Source organism: Lipomyces doorenjongii, assembly GCF_038497915.1.
Source record: "Lipomyces doorenjongii strain NRRL Y-27504 unplaced genomic scaffold V1508scaffold_98, whole genome shotgun sequence".
Lineage (NCBI taxonomy): Eukaryota > Fungi > Ascomycota > Lipomycetes > Lipomycetales > Lipomycetaceae > Lipomyces > Lipomyces doorenjongii.
Genome location: NW_027118165.1, coordinates 1 through 14,033, shown reverse-complemented (window position 1 = coordinate 14,033; position 14,033 = coordinate 1). Strand labels below are relative to the sequence as shown.

The following is a 14,033-nucleotide window of genomic DNA, read 5'->3' as shown; positions in this document are numbered from 1 at the left end:
TTGGTTGACGTTATATAAATATATAGCTGTTGCACACAAGTTGCAAGGGGGTTTGCATATTTTCATGACCAGTTAGTGTGTTAGGAAAGGATATTGTGGCTCATTTAGGTATTCTTTCCGTATTCAATTGTCTTATCGTCTGCATAAGTCGAAGTTTGTTTTTGGTATTTTCTGGAGTTGTCTCATCTTCTGGGTATTTTCAATGTACATTGAATAGAGTGATTATAGAAGGTCATATAGAATGATCTATTATGATCCATGCCATTGTCTATAGAACCGAATAAAAGTTGAAACCAAAACCAGTGCAAAGTTGCACTTTCACGGAGATTTATTTGGTCTCCTTTGGGTGAATAGGATTCAAGTCGAATGACGGCTATAGTCGGTGAGCCACCACGTTTTAACAGAACCACAAAGACAACCGGGACCATTCTGCGCTATCGAATTTCCCTTCGCTGCTTGTAGCCTGGACAAGCGTGCGGCCTTCAGCTCAAGGAGCATCAAAAGCAAATGGCCATGCCTCAAATGCATTTTCCTCTATCGAATCTGAGGCTTCGGAATAGATGAGAAATCGCTGCCAATCAGGGTTCAGGGTTGGCACCTGTGGATCAACCGGAGCGCAGCTGCCAAACAGCAGCGATGGGTTGTATTCATTGATCGCCATTTGACTAAGATCAAACATAGGGTACGGAAGAGGCTGTGCAACACCCTGAGCGGCTATGTCTCCGATTTGGACCTCTCTCTTGGTTGCCGCTTCTTGGTATGCAGCTTGTGCCTTCTTCAGCAGCCTCTTGATCGGTTTCCACAACATTCCTCCCTCAGTATCGGCAACTTGTTCCCCATACTTATTCCAAACACTTTCCACTACAGCCCATGCCCTCTCTACTAACGGTCCTTCTGTTTGAATGCAGAGTTCGGCCAATACGACGGCCAATGGATGCCACTGCACCCATGTTCTTCCGACCCACTTGAAACGGGAGCTCTTCGGATTGTTCTCGTTCAGATTCATCATAATTTCGAGGATCGAGACCGCGGTGCGAAGGGTTTGATCTGGGGTCGCATTCGCGTATATTGGTTGATCTCGAGCTCGAAGCGGATATCTCTGTGATAGCCACATCTTGAGTATTAATAATCGTCCAATCATTGAGAGATACCACTGAATGGGAACGTTTGCGTCACACTTCTGAAAGTAGAGTGACTCAAATTCAAGGCTCAAGCTTTCGATCATCTGTCCTTTCTCCGCGACACTGATCTGACTGGGAAACAGAAGCTTTCGGAAGGTAAATGTCGATTTATGAGTGACATGGCTCAGGGTCATGTCTGTCAAACCCGGAAATTCCGGAACGGGCTCACTTGTTTCGGGCCCATAGTCATCGTCGTTAATGTTGAGAGGCATAGAAGTGTCGAAGGAGCCATCAAATATCATTGGTTGAGTACGTCGGTCTTCTGCGCAGCGGACGTCAAGAACCATGATTTGCCACCAGAGGAGACTCCTTTGCTGAGCCTCAAAAAATGATAGGTTACTGCCATCGGCATCTTTGTGTATGTCAAATGACTGAGCAATTCTGAGTACGAGTGCAAAGAGAGTCCACGTGGACCGAGTTTTGCTGTGTACTCGTAGTGCAACAAGGTAGAGGACAAACGCCTGCAGAACTGCAAATTCATTCGTAACAAGAAGATTCTCTCTTGCAAAGGCGAGCTCTGCACCATGTCTGAACTTGGCAAGCAAGGTCTGAGAATCTTGGTGGTATGTCTGCTGACACTCCTCTGGCGACAGTGACGTGACTGCAGCGAAATACATGCATAGCATCAGTAGCTCGATTACACCGTTATTTGGCGGCGCAGAAAAGTTGCTTGTACCAGCAGCTATAGAAGAGAGGGTCGTTGGTCTGTGAAGAATTTTGAAAATTGGATCAACATTCGTAAAATAGGTGTTGGTAAGGGCCTTGAAGTGACGGTGTGTTATTGGAAAATCCACCTGTTCTGGGCGGCTTTCAGCTTCATGAAAGACGAAATCGAGTGGTGACGAATGGTTCGTTGGATCAGTAGTTAACGGAGTGTATTCCATGTCTTCTTCGTCGTCATTGTCATCGTCGTCTGAAGGCCGTTCGAGCAAAGAGCGCAGCCCCTCGACTTCTCCTCCCAGGTTTGTCCAAAGGTCGCTGCTGGGATATTTCTTCTCAACAAGCGTCGTCTGTCCCGTGGCTGGAGCTTGAAGATTGCTGCTCTCCTTGTCGCCCGAGATAGAAGGGGGAAAGTCAGATGAATAGGTGGTCTGTCGGCCATCAGACTCTCCAGATGTCAAGGGGGTAGTAAAGTCGCCTCCCATCTTTTCGACGAGAGCTTCGAGCCTTCTAATACATCGGAGAAGCTCATTGAATTTGGAGTGTCTAACCCCGTGTTGCCCTCTCGGGACACGAATTCGTTTCGGGAATACGCAGTCAGTGCCTGATCGCTTGCAGGCAGAGCACGGATTGGACTTATCACACTTAATTTTTCGTTGTCGACAGTGTGTACAACTGAGAGGCTTGAGGTCAGACGGATCTCTGGCTTTGGGTTCGGCTTGAGCAAGGAGCCCAGTTGAGGTCTCCGTCAGTGGTTGTAGTTCAGCCATGTCGTGTCAAGGCAGCTGGGGTGAACAATATACAAGATTGATACAGGGATATGAACAGCTACCTATGCCTTTTTCGTATAACAAACAGCTTTCAACAAGTAATTCATGCTGCAGTCGCTGACGTGCTTACGTTGAAGCTAAACCTCAGCCACCTTTCCGCTTTCGGAAGCAATGACTCAGCGCGGCGTCGTGACCTGCGCCACTTAGGGATAGTAAGTACCTTTACTGTGACCGTGCATTTGAACTGAAAAGCTTAATTTAACTTAATTCAACTACTTATGCACAAGGATTAATTGAGGCTAGGGATCGAAGGGGGAAGGCAAAGTGGGATAAACAGGTAGCAAGGGCTCAAAGGATAGCTAAGAACAACAGGAAGAGAGAGATTTACTCGAATGTACTTCCAGACGGGTTGGGACTTCTTGATCCTGAACTGTGCTCGTTCCGTCCTGTTCCTCAGGGTACGAGGGGGCTGATTCGTGGCCCGTGATGATATGGGATAAGTCGTTCTACTGGAGTCTAATCCGCTGCACTTACGTTTTCATGTTGGATTGCTAGCTATCAGAGATGCAGCGTAAGCGGATCCCCAAGTGAGTGGGGGCGGGGGCAAATTCCTGAAGCCACGTGACAGTCCATCTGGATATTCCTGGATACCCATTTCGTGAGGTAGACAAAAATCCGTGGCTACGTTCGCAGTGGCTTCACTCTATGAATATATTGCAAATGTATTACCAAGAAAAAGGGAAAAGGGTCGCCAAATCACATGACCACGCTCGGGGAGTCAGCTCAGTCACTGGATCGAACTGCCAGAACAGTCTGTGGCTAACAAATGCAGAGTTAAATAGATGACCGATTGAACGATATTATGTCCGAAAGCATACATTAACTAATAGGTAAGGCTTTATAAAGCACAATCTTTCATGGCACATCTTTTCCTGACAGAGGCCCATACCCTAACACCCCATCAGTTCAATATGACAGGAGTGCTTCGATCCCAAGTGCTCTTCTCACAGGCATCCACCAGACACGCTGCCACACTAGCCCTCGAGATCCCCCCCAGGCCCGCGAAAATACCGAGTCCTTTCCCATCGTTATTATTGAACTTAACAGGCGCTTTTTTTCCCATAGTCAGTCTCGCTGCCCTGAACACCACGAATTTCACTTCGCTCTTCTTGACTATCTCATCAACATGATTATGGTCTGCAAATCCATGCGCCATGCTAGTATGGGAAATTGCCCATCTCATAAGCGCATTAATATTTGGGTAAGAAGACCCAACTCCAAATGATGCCAGTGTTGCAATTTTGGAAACGCCATGCTTTTTCATAGTAGCGATGGCGTTTTCGTGCGCGTCAGACATAACTCGAGTCCCCTCTTTATACGGGGTTTGAAGCGTGACAATTACAGCAGTTGGGATGTCGCCTGGGACTGCGTTCCAAGCGCTTTCAATGTTCGAAGGTTCCACTGGTGTGCCTTTCACGATGGTCAAGCCTTCCATGGCTGGATGTGTAGAGGGATTCCGAATCAAGGCTGTAATCTTGTGGCCGCGCTGCAATGCTTCATCGATAACGAGACGACCAGTCCGTCCATTGCCACCAAGAACAAGGATACGCATAATTGAAGATGCTGTTGTGCTGTGGTCGGATGCTGACTTTGTTCCCAATTGCTATGGGGTGGTTTGGTTTGAGACAGTGGTACAATGCTTTTAGTGAAACTTTGTTGAGATCAACGGATGATGGAATGGATATTTGGAACGACATATAAACAACGAGCTCCCATCAGGTATATATAGCTGTGGCATAAACTCTATCGAGGGTGTTGCTTGCTCAGCTACCGCAAGTAAGTGACGCGCAGAGCTAGTTTTTCCTATATCAATCTCGCTGTTGCGGCCGTCAACTATAGTCCGAAGTCCGTGTGCTCGCACGTGCCCCCGCCGGGCTCCCACTCGGCTTTTATTCGGTCATCATCGGCTCCCGCTCTCCGGCTCCCGCCACTCGACCGACGACGACTTCTCCAGTGTGGCCAGTAGTATGAAGAGGACCGGAAAATACGTACTGTTTGATGATAAATCACTGAAAACCTGTACAATTACGGCTTATTTTGGTGGGAATTGGCCGAAAACTTTATACGGTTACGGCCTCGATTTTGAGAATCCGTACGGCCGTAATACTACTGGCGCCACTGGAAAGGAATGACGTGTGTGCTTTGCAGTGTGAGGAATAGTGAAGCCGTACACAATACCGACTCTGTAATACAGTACCGATGGTCTGTCAGCTCTGTGGCACAGCCGGCCTCCAATCTTGTTAGAGAATTTACGAGATTGACAAATGATTGTGTTACCTTGCAAGGATGTCCATAGAGCCAGTAAGCCTATGTCATACAAGGTATAATAGTCTTTGGCCTTCTGGCCTAGGCTAATTTTCCGCTGCATCTTATTAGTTTGCTTCATCTTCACACTCCATTCTCGCAAGATCGCGTTTTGACGTGATCCAGTCTATTCTAAATTTCTCATTCTCGAGGCTAGTCGTGTTGAAACTTTGGGGTGCACCTAAGCATTGCGAAATGTACACTACGAGTCTTGTAAATAGTAAGTCCTTCTTCCTGCATGGTATTCCGTTCTGCGGCATACCAATAATATCGTATACTGAGTGCTCTTCAATCTAACCGGTCGAAGCGTTCATGGCTGTTGGACATGTCGAATCCGCAGAAAGAATGCGATGAGATTCGCCCTTGGTGCTCTGTATACATTTCTCTTGGACCTCTACGGGTCTAGGCCCGACGGGATGGATAAGGGGATATTGCAGAGAAATAAAGCTCTGGAACTCAAATTCCTTATCAACCAGACCAAGTCGAAGAGGAGGAGGCAACAGTTGCTTCTCACGGCTAAGTCGCCGCAAGATCTCAGGACGGGACCGGGTTTATTATTGCCTGCAAAGGTATCCTCGCTGGCTGTTCCCTCGTCAACTTCAACTCAACACCTTGAGGGATCGAATGACGCTGTATTTCAAGGCGAGTTGTATTACCAAATCAATGAAACCGATATGGGTTCCTTTGTTGACCCGCCGTGGAGCGCACCTTCTTACAACGACGATCTCACAGCAGACTCCTTCGTCAACCAAGAGGGTTACGCACATGCCCCCACATTCCCCAAGGATATGGGTTCCGAACATTCGGTACTATCTAGATCGTCTGAAGAGATTGCAATGTTGCTCCCTAAATTGCCGGCACGAGGGAAGCCGATACTGTATTGGGTGATGCCGTACCTCAAGAAAGCATCCGTGTTACAGGGAACCCCCTCTACTTCGGACAAGATGATACGTAGCGCATCTCAACATGGTAACGACTTCCCTAAGGCAACTACTTCTAACGACCATATGGGCTCGAAATCTTCTGCTCAACCGTATTCTGTGACATCGAGCTTTGGACAGTCCACGCCCTGGCCAACGGCGCTAGGCGACTCGATCCTGAATGGATGTGCAGAGGATGCATTGCTCATGCACTACTTGGATGAAGCTTTCTATATTCAGTATCCTTTTTATCACTCTAATGGTAGGCAAGGAAGAGGCTGGGCTTTTTCGATTCTAAGGAGAGACTCCACTAACCTTGCTCAAATGCGCGCTAAAGATGGCTACTACGATTTGGCCTTTCAAGAGATGAAACTTAGCATAGTAGGATCTCGCACATGGAATGAATGTACCCAACTGGTTCATAGTCTCGAAAGTCTCACTTCTCTACTTCAGCCCTTTTTCTGCGAGGTACGTGAACTACATATGATATTATCTTCATTGCTAATATTCCAACTCTCAAGCTCTTCGCTGGTGGTACAAGAAATTGGCAAGGACTTCTTCGTACGTGATCGGCAAGCAAGTGTATCGTCCCAGCAAGCGGATCGCTCCCTATCCGCCCTCCGTAAATTTTTACGTATACAGCTAACGACGCAACATTATATAGCATTATCTAATTATAAATTTAATATAAATTATTTTCAGCAACATAACATCTATCAGAGCTATATTTAATTGTATGTCAGAGCTTGCGTAGCTTGTTCTGAGCAGATGTATTCAACACAATAGTGTCTCCGTCCCCTCCCTCGACCCTGTCTTGCTGGCCCGGTCTGCGCCCCCGACCTTCTACCGCGGTTAATATTGTGCTAGAATTAATAAATGATCTTGCAATTTCCTTTTTCTTCTTCTTCTGTTGCACAGTCTCCTGCAGTCGTGCAATTTCGGTCATTTAAAATGGCTGTCTGGTACAGTGCCACCTCGGCGCACTCCTTGATCTGGTTTATCGCCATCTCTGTTGAGCTTCCGGGGTTCACGCTGCGACTTCCCAAATATTTTTTAATTTTGTCCGCTTGAAGCTGCAATTGGATTATTGTCTTCGGAGTTTCAGGCACCCATGTCTCTTGGGATTGTGGTTGACTGCTCTGTGGAGTGGGTGTGTGAAGAATCAGAGACAAGTTACATAATACCTTACGTGGATCATAAGGAACTAACCCTGTCGCTCTAAATCCGCTTTTAATGTTTGGAGGAGATAGTGCCTCTTCTCGCGCGGTTTTATAAAGCCGCAAAAAATCAACCTTATCAACGTGATTGGTACCAGCCCTTGTCCATATCCTCTACATGACGACCGTAAGCTCGCTTCAGTGGCGCAAAACACCCGACGTCAAGGGGCTGCAGCAGGTGTGAGGAATGAGGAGGCATGTATAAAGGAACAATAGAGTGTTCCATACAATATCGATCGAACTCTGGTGTACTATGGCTGCAATGACCGTCTAAAACTAACAGCCGGTATCTTCCTTTCGTGCGATCGCGAGTATTTTTGTCAAAAAACGTCTTTCAGCCATTGAAGACCAAGCTCGTTTGTAGTCCACCCATTAGAGCTCACTGCAATTGACCAATCATCTGGGATGTCAGTAAACCATGGCGACTGGAAGACCTTCCCTGGAAATATAACCATTGGTGGAAGTCGCCAGCCAGAAGCGTTCACCGCTTCGACAACGGTCACTCATTCACGATTCCCTGGCTGTGTCAGAAATGGTCTCCCTTCTCTTTCCGCAGGCGTAACAATCTTTGCGGTTCCGATCACACCCATCTGGAATCCAGTTTCGTCAAAATTGTACACGTCTTCGTCAGCGATCCCGTACTCCTGAACTGTCTCCCGAACACGATTGAACCATTTTGTAATGATTTCAGGATCTTCGCTTTTCGCTCGTTGATGGTCATATCGTCGAGAGTACTTTGATTTCATCTATTTATAAAGTTGCGCACCCATTTCTCTCCGACATTAACGTGTTCCTCTGAAGTAGACTCCGCCCGTTTGGCTAGAAGCAAGTCAGCCGCCTTTCGAACGTCGGCCACCCTTGGAGGAAGCCCGCGCCTGTCCATTGAGAGAACCCATTCTAGAAGCACGGCTTCTTCCGTCTGAGTGAGCTTTCGCGTCCCTGCAATAGAATAGGCCTTACAGGGGCGCCCCTGGAGTCGACGGTGAAGAGTAGTGTAAGGCACGCCATACAGGCGCGACGCGGCTTTAATACTGGAAATTTTCCCTTTTTTATAGGCATCTGCTGCGAGCGAAATTCTTCCTTCTTTATTTTCATCAGATTGAGACATTGCTGTGGTGTTTTATCAATTTGAATTCCAATAGGGGTAAATTGATCAATAGCCGATCCGCTTGCTGGGACGATCCACTTGCCTGCCGATCAGGTTGGCTGCTACTTTTATTCCTACACTTGTGCAAGCACGGACGGGTCTTCCCATCCCAAGTTCGACAGGTCCGGAGAGTGGAAGCAAACAACATGATAAGAGAACCCTGGACTCTAAAGATGAGAGTGCGAACAGTCTCTTGCTTGGTTCCTTTATCAAATTATCTCTTGTGCTTCCACTCGGTCGACTCCTTACCTGAAAACCACCCACTCGCGCTTCGAACCCTTGGGATCAGTCTAGAAAACATTATAGGTTGCCGGAATTCAGTTATGGCTCTTATTTTCGAGATTTCTTTGTTGGATAGGTGGAAAAACGAGGCTCAAGACGCCCACAAGCTAAGCATTGTAGATTTAGTGAGGCGCGGATGACAAAATAAGCAACGCCTCCGGCAAGAACTGGCGGACATCAAGAATACACCTCTGACAGAGCCGTCGCTAGGGGATCCCTCGGGAGTGCTCTCGCCGCCTATTCATACTGAGATCAGCAAAATTTTTGCTCTCTCGGCAACCACCTACCTCCATGTCGTTATTTCTGGTGCCCATCCCGAGCTGCCGGAGATCACAGAGAGTGTCTCGGAGACAGTAGGTGCATTCAAAAGTCTAGAGGACCCGAGACTGTTGCGAAATGCGGTCTGGCCATTCTGTAGATCATGGAAGAATGCTTGGAGACAAGGAAGACGTGTTCATACAGTTGTATTGGGTTTCAATCATAAATAAATGGGGTTACTATGTTTTGCTTAGATGAGGTGGCGTAAGGGTACAAAATTTATTATATTTGTTCCAGCCGGGCGGTCGGGTGCTAAGTGTTGAAATAAGGTGTAGAGCAGTGAGAATAACTTGCTTGCGTACTATTGGAGGTGGTGGGAACTACCTCTATAAATAATACAGAAAGCGGGGAAAGCCAAGTACAGGTCATTTTAACACTCCCCCATGAACTGTACGTAGCTTCCTTGACATTGATCATGCAGATATCACCTCAGATACTTCTAATCCTAACGCTTCCTGAAACGCTTCAAAAGCATCCTTCTGCAGAGCTTTTGTAAGACCGTCCGCAACTTGCTTGCTCGTCTGAACATACTCGAGATTTACAACTTGTTCTGCAATCTTCTCACGCACCCAATGGTGTCGTATGGAGATATGTTCGTCCGAGCGTGGAATTTCGGGTCTTTAGCTAAAGCGATAGCACCCTGGTTGTCGCAGTATATAATCGTGGCATACGGTGGTCGTTCGATAGGATCCAGGTCGTCCTAAAGTAGAGATCGCAACCATACGGCTTCCCTTTGCAGCCTGGGTCTGAGCTTGATATTCAGCTTCGCAGGTTGATAGGTGGTAGGTTGTCGTTTGGAGGACCGGCTTATAGCACCCCTTCCAATGTTGAAGACAAAGCCGGCCGTTGATATGTGAGTTGTGGGTCTCCCCAATCTGAAGGAATAACCAACCAAGTCTGTTAGTTCTCTACAAAGGTACGACGGAGCGTCTAAGATACGAGAATATTCGCTTTACCGCCGCCATGTGAGCTTTGGTGGGGTTTGCAGAGTATCGACTGAAAGATGATACCGCATATGCAATATCAGGTCGAGTTCCTAGCATCGCGTACATCAGAGTGCCGACACCTGACTGATACTCTGTCTTGAATCCAGGTTCTGCGCAGTAACCCTCCCCCGCTGGTTCACGGTACCCAGTATTCATTGGAGTCTTTTGCGGAGGCGTATCCCATACCGTAGTCCCATGGTTTTGATTCCCTCTGTTAAATAAGAACTCTGGCCAAGTCGGAGTGTTCGACTCTTACGGTCGCGAGTGGCCTTCGTGCCAAGATAATAAATTGGCCCCATATCTGTCATACTGAATCGTCGAGAGAGTTGGTCTTTAATTTGTTGAATATCTGCCTTATCGGGTCCTACTACGAGGAGATCGTTGCGACGAATACTGAATGATCAGCATCAAGGGGAGTAAAGCCGGCTTGATGAAGGAATTTTGATACTGTTTGATACCACACTCGAGGGGATTGTTTGAGGCCGTATAGTGCTTTGTTCAGCTCACAGACTCGTCCGCTGGCATCGTTCAGGCCATGGGGCTGTTCTACAAAGATATCTTCCTGGCTGTACCATAATGAAGGCAGTATTAACATCCATCTGTTCGATTCGAGGTCAAGCGCTGCTACTATTGCAAAGAGAGCTTTGAATAGCTCATTGTTTTAACGACGGATGCGAAAGTTTCGTCATAGTCGATGCCCTGCTGTTGCTCATATCCTTTCACAAACCATCGAGCGCTATATCGAACTACGTTTCCTGATGATCCACGTTTATATTTGAAGACCCATCGGCCAAAAAAAATAACCTTTTGCAATGAAAAAATAACAGGGTTCTCAACTTCGTTCCCCTCCGCAAGCCTTGCAAGATCGATGACACAGAAACACAACAGTAGCGTCACCACATGGCTGGCTAGGAAGCGGGAGCGAGAGGGAATGGCGTTCCGATCGCGTGAATCAAAAGGTGGAACATTTTTGACCTGCCATGGAATGGCTGGAGCGCGCCACGTTGTAGCAAAAAAGCCCCATCTCAGACGATTCCAGAAGGATATAGCTTCAGAGTCCTCTTCAGTTTTGCGGCCCACAGGACGAAGATTGATGTAGCGTTGTCCACCATCTGAACAGGTTGGACCGCGAGCAGAGGAGGACCATCGACTTATAAGTGCGAAGTCTATGTATTGTAGGAGTATTCCAACCGTGTGTATGGTGGTAAGACTAGCGAGCACTTGACTCGGAAGACTTTGGTTAAGAGTTAGAATGTAGAGAGTGAGAGCGAAGAGTGTGAGAGCGAAGAGTGGACACAGCAATGCTGGGCGCATAAACGAGTTTGAAGTGGTAAAGGCGAGAACTAGAAGAACAACAATGACTTGAAGAGCATTGAAAGAATAAACAACCATTAGCAAAGACATTCTGCCGCTCTACTCAAGCCTTGAAAGTCAGTCGTCCTACCATGTTGGCCTATACACTATTTTATGCCGTGCAAAAGCGGGCTTGAATTGTGCCTTGTGCTAATTTGCGATCAGCTACCATATCTCTCAAGTTTCTTCTCAAATTCGTAGCTCGCTTACTGTGGTCTCATTCTCCTTGCATTCGTTCGGAGTCGGCGTCACCATCATTTCGCCAGCGGAAAGCATGACTATGCACCGTGAATACACTAGAATTTTTTCGGCCTCGGGCTTGTTATTCGGCAGTCCATTTAATTTTTGGAACTAAACATCGACTAGTTAGCTGCTTGCGTATAGCTAGTTAACTCAATAGTATGTCGCCGTTGACCAGCAGAGTTTTGTGCGCGTGTTGGTAAGCAAATGCTGACCGGCGGTAATGCTTATGCTGACTTTGCAGAGAGGAGACTGTATGTGACTCACGCTCGGGGAGTATTCTGAGATGCTTGCTGCTGCGCCAAAAAGACCAGAATATTGAGGATGGTGCATCCTCTCCACTACTCTCTCATATAGTAAGGTTGCCAGAGCCGTCACAGATCACATCATTGTGGTTGATTTCCGTGTCTTTAGCGCAATTCGTTATCTACCAGGTGTCTCACTTCCGTTCACCGGCCGTCTAAGGGTCGCTCGTCGAATTGACACGAAGTTTACGGTGAGTCGAGCTCGATTGGTTCATGAACTCTCACAACATGTCAGACCATTGCGCTATCCCTTGAGGTTTGGACCATCAAAACTCCAGAGACATCTTAGGAGTGATCATGGGATGCCAAATGTCAGTAATGATAGCAATGGAAGAAGGTAACTGCAAGACGGAAAATACGATTCTGCTGGAAAAACGTTGGTGGAAAGCGGCCCCTGGTGCGCCCATAATCTCTCAACCTTGCTCTCCATGATATCATTTGCTTTGACCATGAATTGCGATACTCCTTCACATCATCGCGTTCATGGCCATCATAATATATGTCTTGGTGTTGGCTCTTTTATGAAAACCCTAGTCTCTCAAGTACCTGTGGCATGTTTTCTCCGAAATGATAAAGCGATCGAGGATGCCCATGTAGGTCGGGTAGGTTTTCGTTTCTATGTCGATCTTCAGGCGATGGACAGATCTCTGTGGAGGTGGGATGGATCGGAAGAACTCTTGACAATGGGCGGCAACATCCTGGTCGGCCAAAAGGGACTTGATTTTACGACCTCGTCCGGATTTAGTCCTTGGTGGAAGAGTGCACGTAGTCTGGAAATGCTTTCCCCAGTTGCGAATTACTCTTGCTATATATGGACCGCGAAGAAACGAAATCTACACATAGAACGTGCAGTTCAGGGGGCTGAACCATGACCGACAGATCGACTCTGTCATAGTAATGAGCCGCACAAAGAAGGGTTAGGGTCATCCGTGGTTCAGGGTCGTGGTTCAGTATAGTAATTGAGGACCGACTGGGACCGACTAGGGTAAGGGTAGCGAGACAATGACCCACCGCCAGGGACCGACTCGTCTGAGAATGCGCCTCGCCTTGCCAGGTTCTGCTGTTAGCATTCGCGGTTGAAACGCCACTGAGGCACAGGTTGTATAATCTAGACTATTTGGAAGCGCGGATTTTTCTCAATAGAAGCTACGAGTTTTATTTTATTTGATAGCGGTGAAATTTTGGTGATGTTTTCAGAACTGAGGCTGAGTAACAGGGCAGATACGGCCGACGGCTCTTTTTTGGGGCAAAAAGTCGGGGAGCTGACTCACTCGGCTCCACATGCCTGATTGAGCCGTGACCAAAATTTAAAAACTGTGGTTTTTTCCTGATAAATCATCGCACTGCTAGCACATAGTTTGTCGCACAGTCACCGCTTTGCTTCTTTCCTCATCCTCCCACTGATCCACAAGTATCCCTTCACACATCAAAGCAAGAAGATGGCCACGTTGACACCCGTTTCTGTGACTCTTCCCGAAGATAAAGTACCGACTAAGAAGATGGTCAGAGACATTATCGGCACATTCCTGACGAAAGAATGGCCATCCGTGGATCCAGAGACTCTGACCATGTCATACCATGCATCATTCGCCAACGCCCACTGTCCCGTGGAGCGACCGAAGCCGGCTACTGGCACACCTGTTGAGACATTGAAGGTGTTCATCAAATTCCATAATGAGATCGGGGCGAACATTGAAATCTTCAAGCATCTGGCACCAAGTAAGCATGAGGAAGCACTACTCTGCTACGAGTACGGTCTATCCAGACTGGGAGCCAAAGTGTACGGATTCTTTAAGACACAGGATGGCACACTCGGGAGGATCGATGAGTTCCTGGATGCACGTAACATGGAACCGGAAGATGTTGAGGATGCGGTCATCCGAGCGGATGTTGCTAAAGGACTGGCAACGTTCCATGCCATGAAGGCGTCACTGGAGAAAAAGGCAGTGGAGCCATACTATGAAGCCGTCATCAATGGACTCAAGAAGTACTACAAGATGGACAAGTTGAAGGCACTTGGTAAGGAAGGAGGAGTTAGTGTGGACAATCTGGTTGACTACCACTTTGGGGCGAGGTTGAGGAAAGTGGTGGACAAGCTGGAATCCATAGGCGGGAAGACAGGATGGTGTATTCATGACATCCAGTTCATGAATGTCTTGGTGAAGAATGATCCGAAGGAAGGAGAGAGCAAAGTCGTCCTGATTGACTTTGAGTTCGTGATGCAGAACTACCGAGCCTTTGACATCGGTGGACACTTCATGCAGAAGATGTTCAAATGGTTCGACGAGGA

The 14,033-nt window shown here is 47.4% G+C and overlaps 4 protein-coding genes across 4 annotated transcripts; 2 read left to right on the top strand and 2 right to left on the bottom strand.

The window, feature by feature from the left end:
- Nucleotides 1–134: 134 nt before the first annotated feature.
- On the bottom strand, nt 135–2,674 carry V1508DRAFT_426482 (fungal-specific transcription factor domain-containing protein). Its single transcript, XM_066941572.1, has one exon. The coding sequence runs from the start codon at nt 2,609–2,611 to the stop codon at nt 488–490; it is 2,124 nt and encodes a 707-aa protein (XP_066792849.1). The 5' UTR covers nt 2,612–2,674; the 3' UTR covers nt 135–487.
- Nucleotides 2,675–3,304: 630 nt separating this feature from the next.
- Nucleotides 3,305–4,660, bottom strand: V1508DRAFT_426480 (uncharacterized protein). Its single transcript, XM_066941571.1, has one exon. The coding sequence runs from the start codon at nt 4,221–4,223 to the stop codon at nt 3,573–3,575; it is 651 nt and encodes a 216-aa protein (XP_066792848.1). The 5' UTR covers nt 4,224–4,660; the 3' UTR covers nt 3,305–3,572.
- Nucleotides 4,661–5,325: 665 nt separating this feature from the next.
- V1508DRAFT_400369 (uncharacterized protein) lies at nt 5,326–6,464 on the top strand (the record flags this gene model as incomplete). The annotated part of the gene is made up of 2 exons (XM_066938329.1): nt 5,326–6,363; nt 6,417–6,464. The coding sequence occupies 2 exons, from the start codon at nt 5,326–5,328 to the stop codon at nt 6,462–6,464; spliced, it is 1,086 nt and encodes a 361-aa protein (XP_066792847.1).
- A 6,226-nt stretch (nt 6,465–12,690) lies between these two features.
- Nucleotides 12,691–14,033, top strand: V1508DRAFT_299089 (kinase-like domain-containing protein; the record flags this gene model as incomplete). The annotated part of the gene is made up of 1 exon (XM_066936592.1): nt 12,691–14,033. A coding segment is annotated over exon 1 (851 nt), but the record flags the coding sequence as incomplete, so codon positions are not given.

Coding starts and splice junctions, on each gene's coding strand:
- V1508DRAFT_426482 (XM_066941572.1), bottom strand. CDS start 2,611: ATGGCTGAACTACAACCACTGACGGAGACCTCAACTGGGCTCCTTGCT.
- V1508DRAFT_426480 (XM_066941571.1), bottom strand. CDS start 4,223: ATGCGTATCCTTGTTCTTGGTGGCAATGGACGGACTGGTCGTCTCGTT.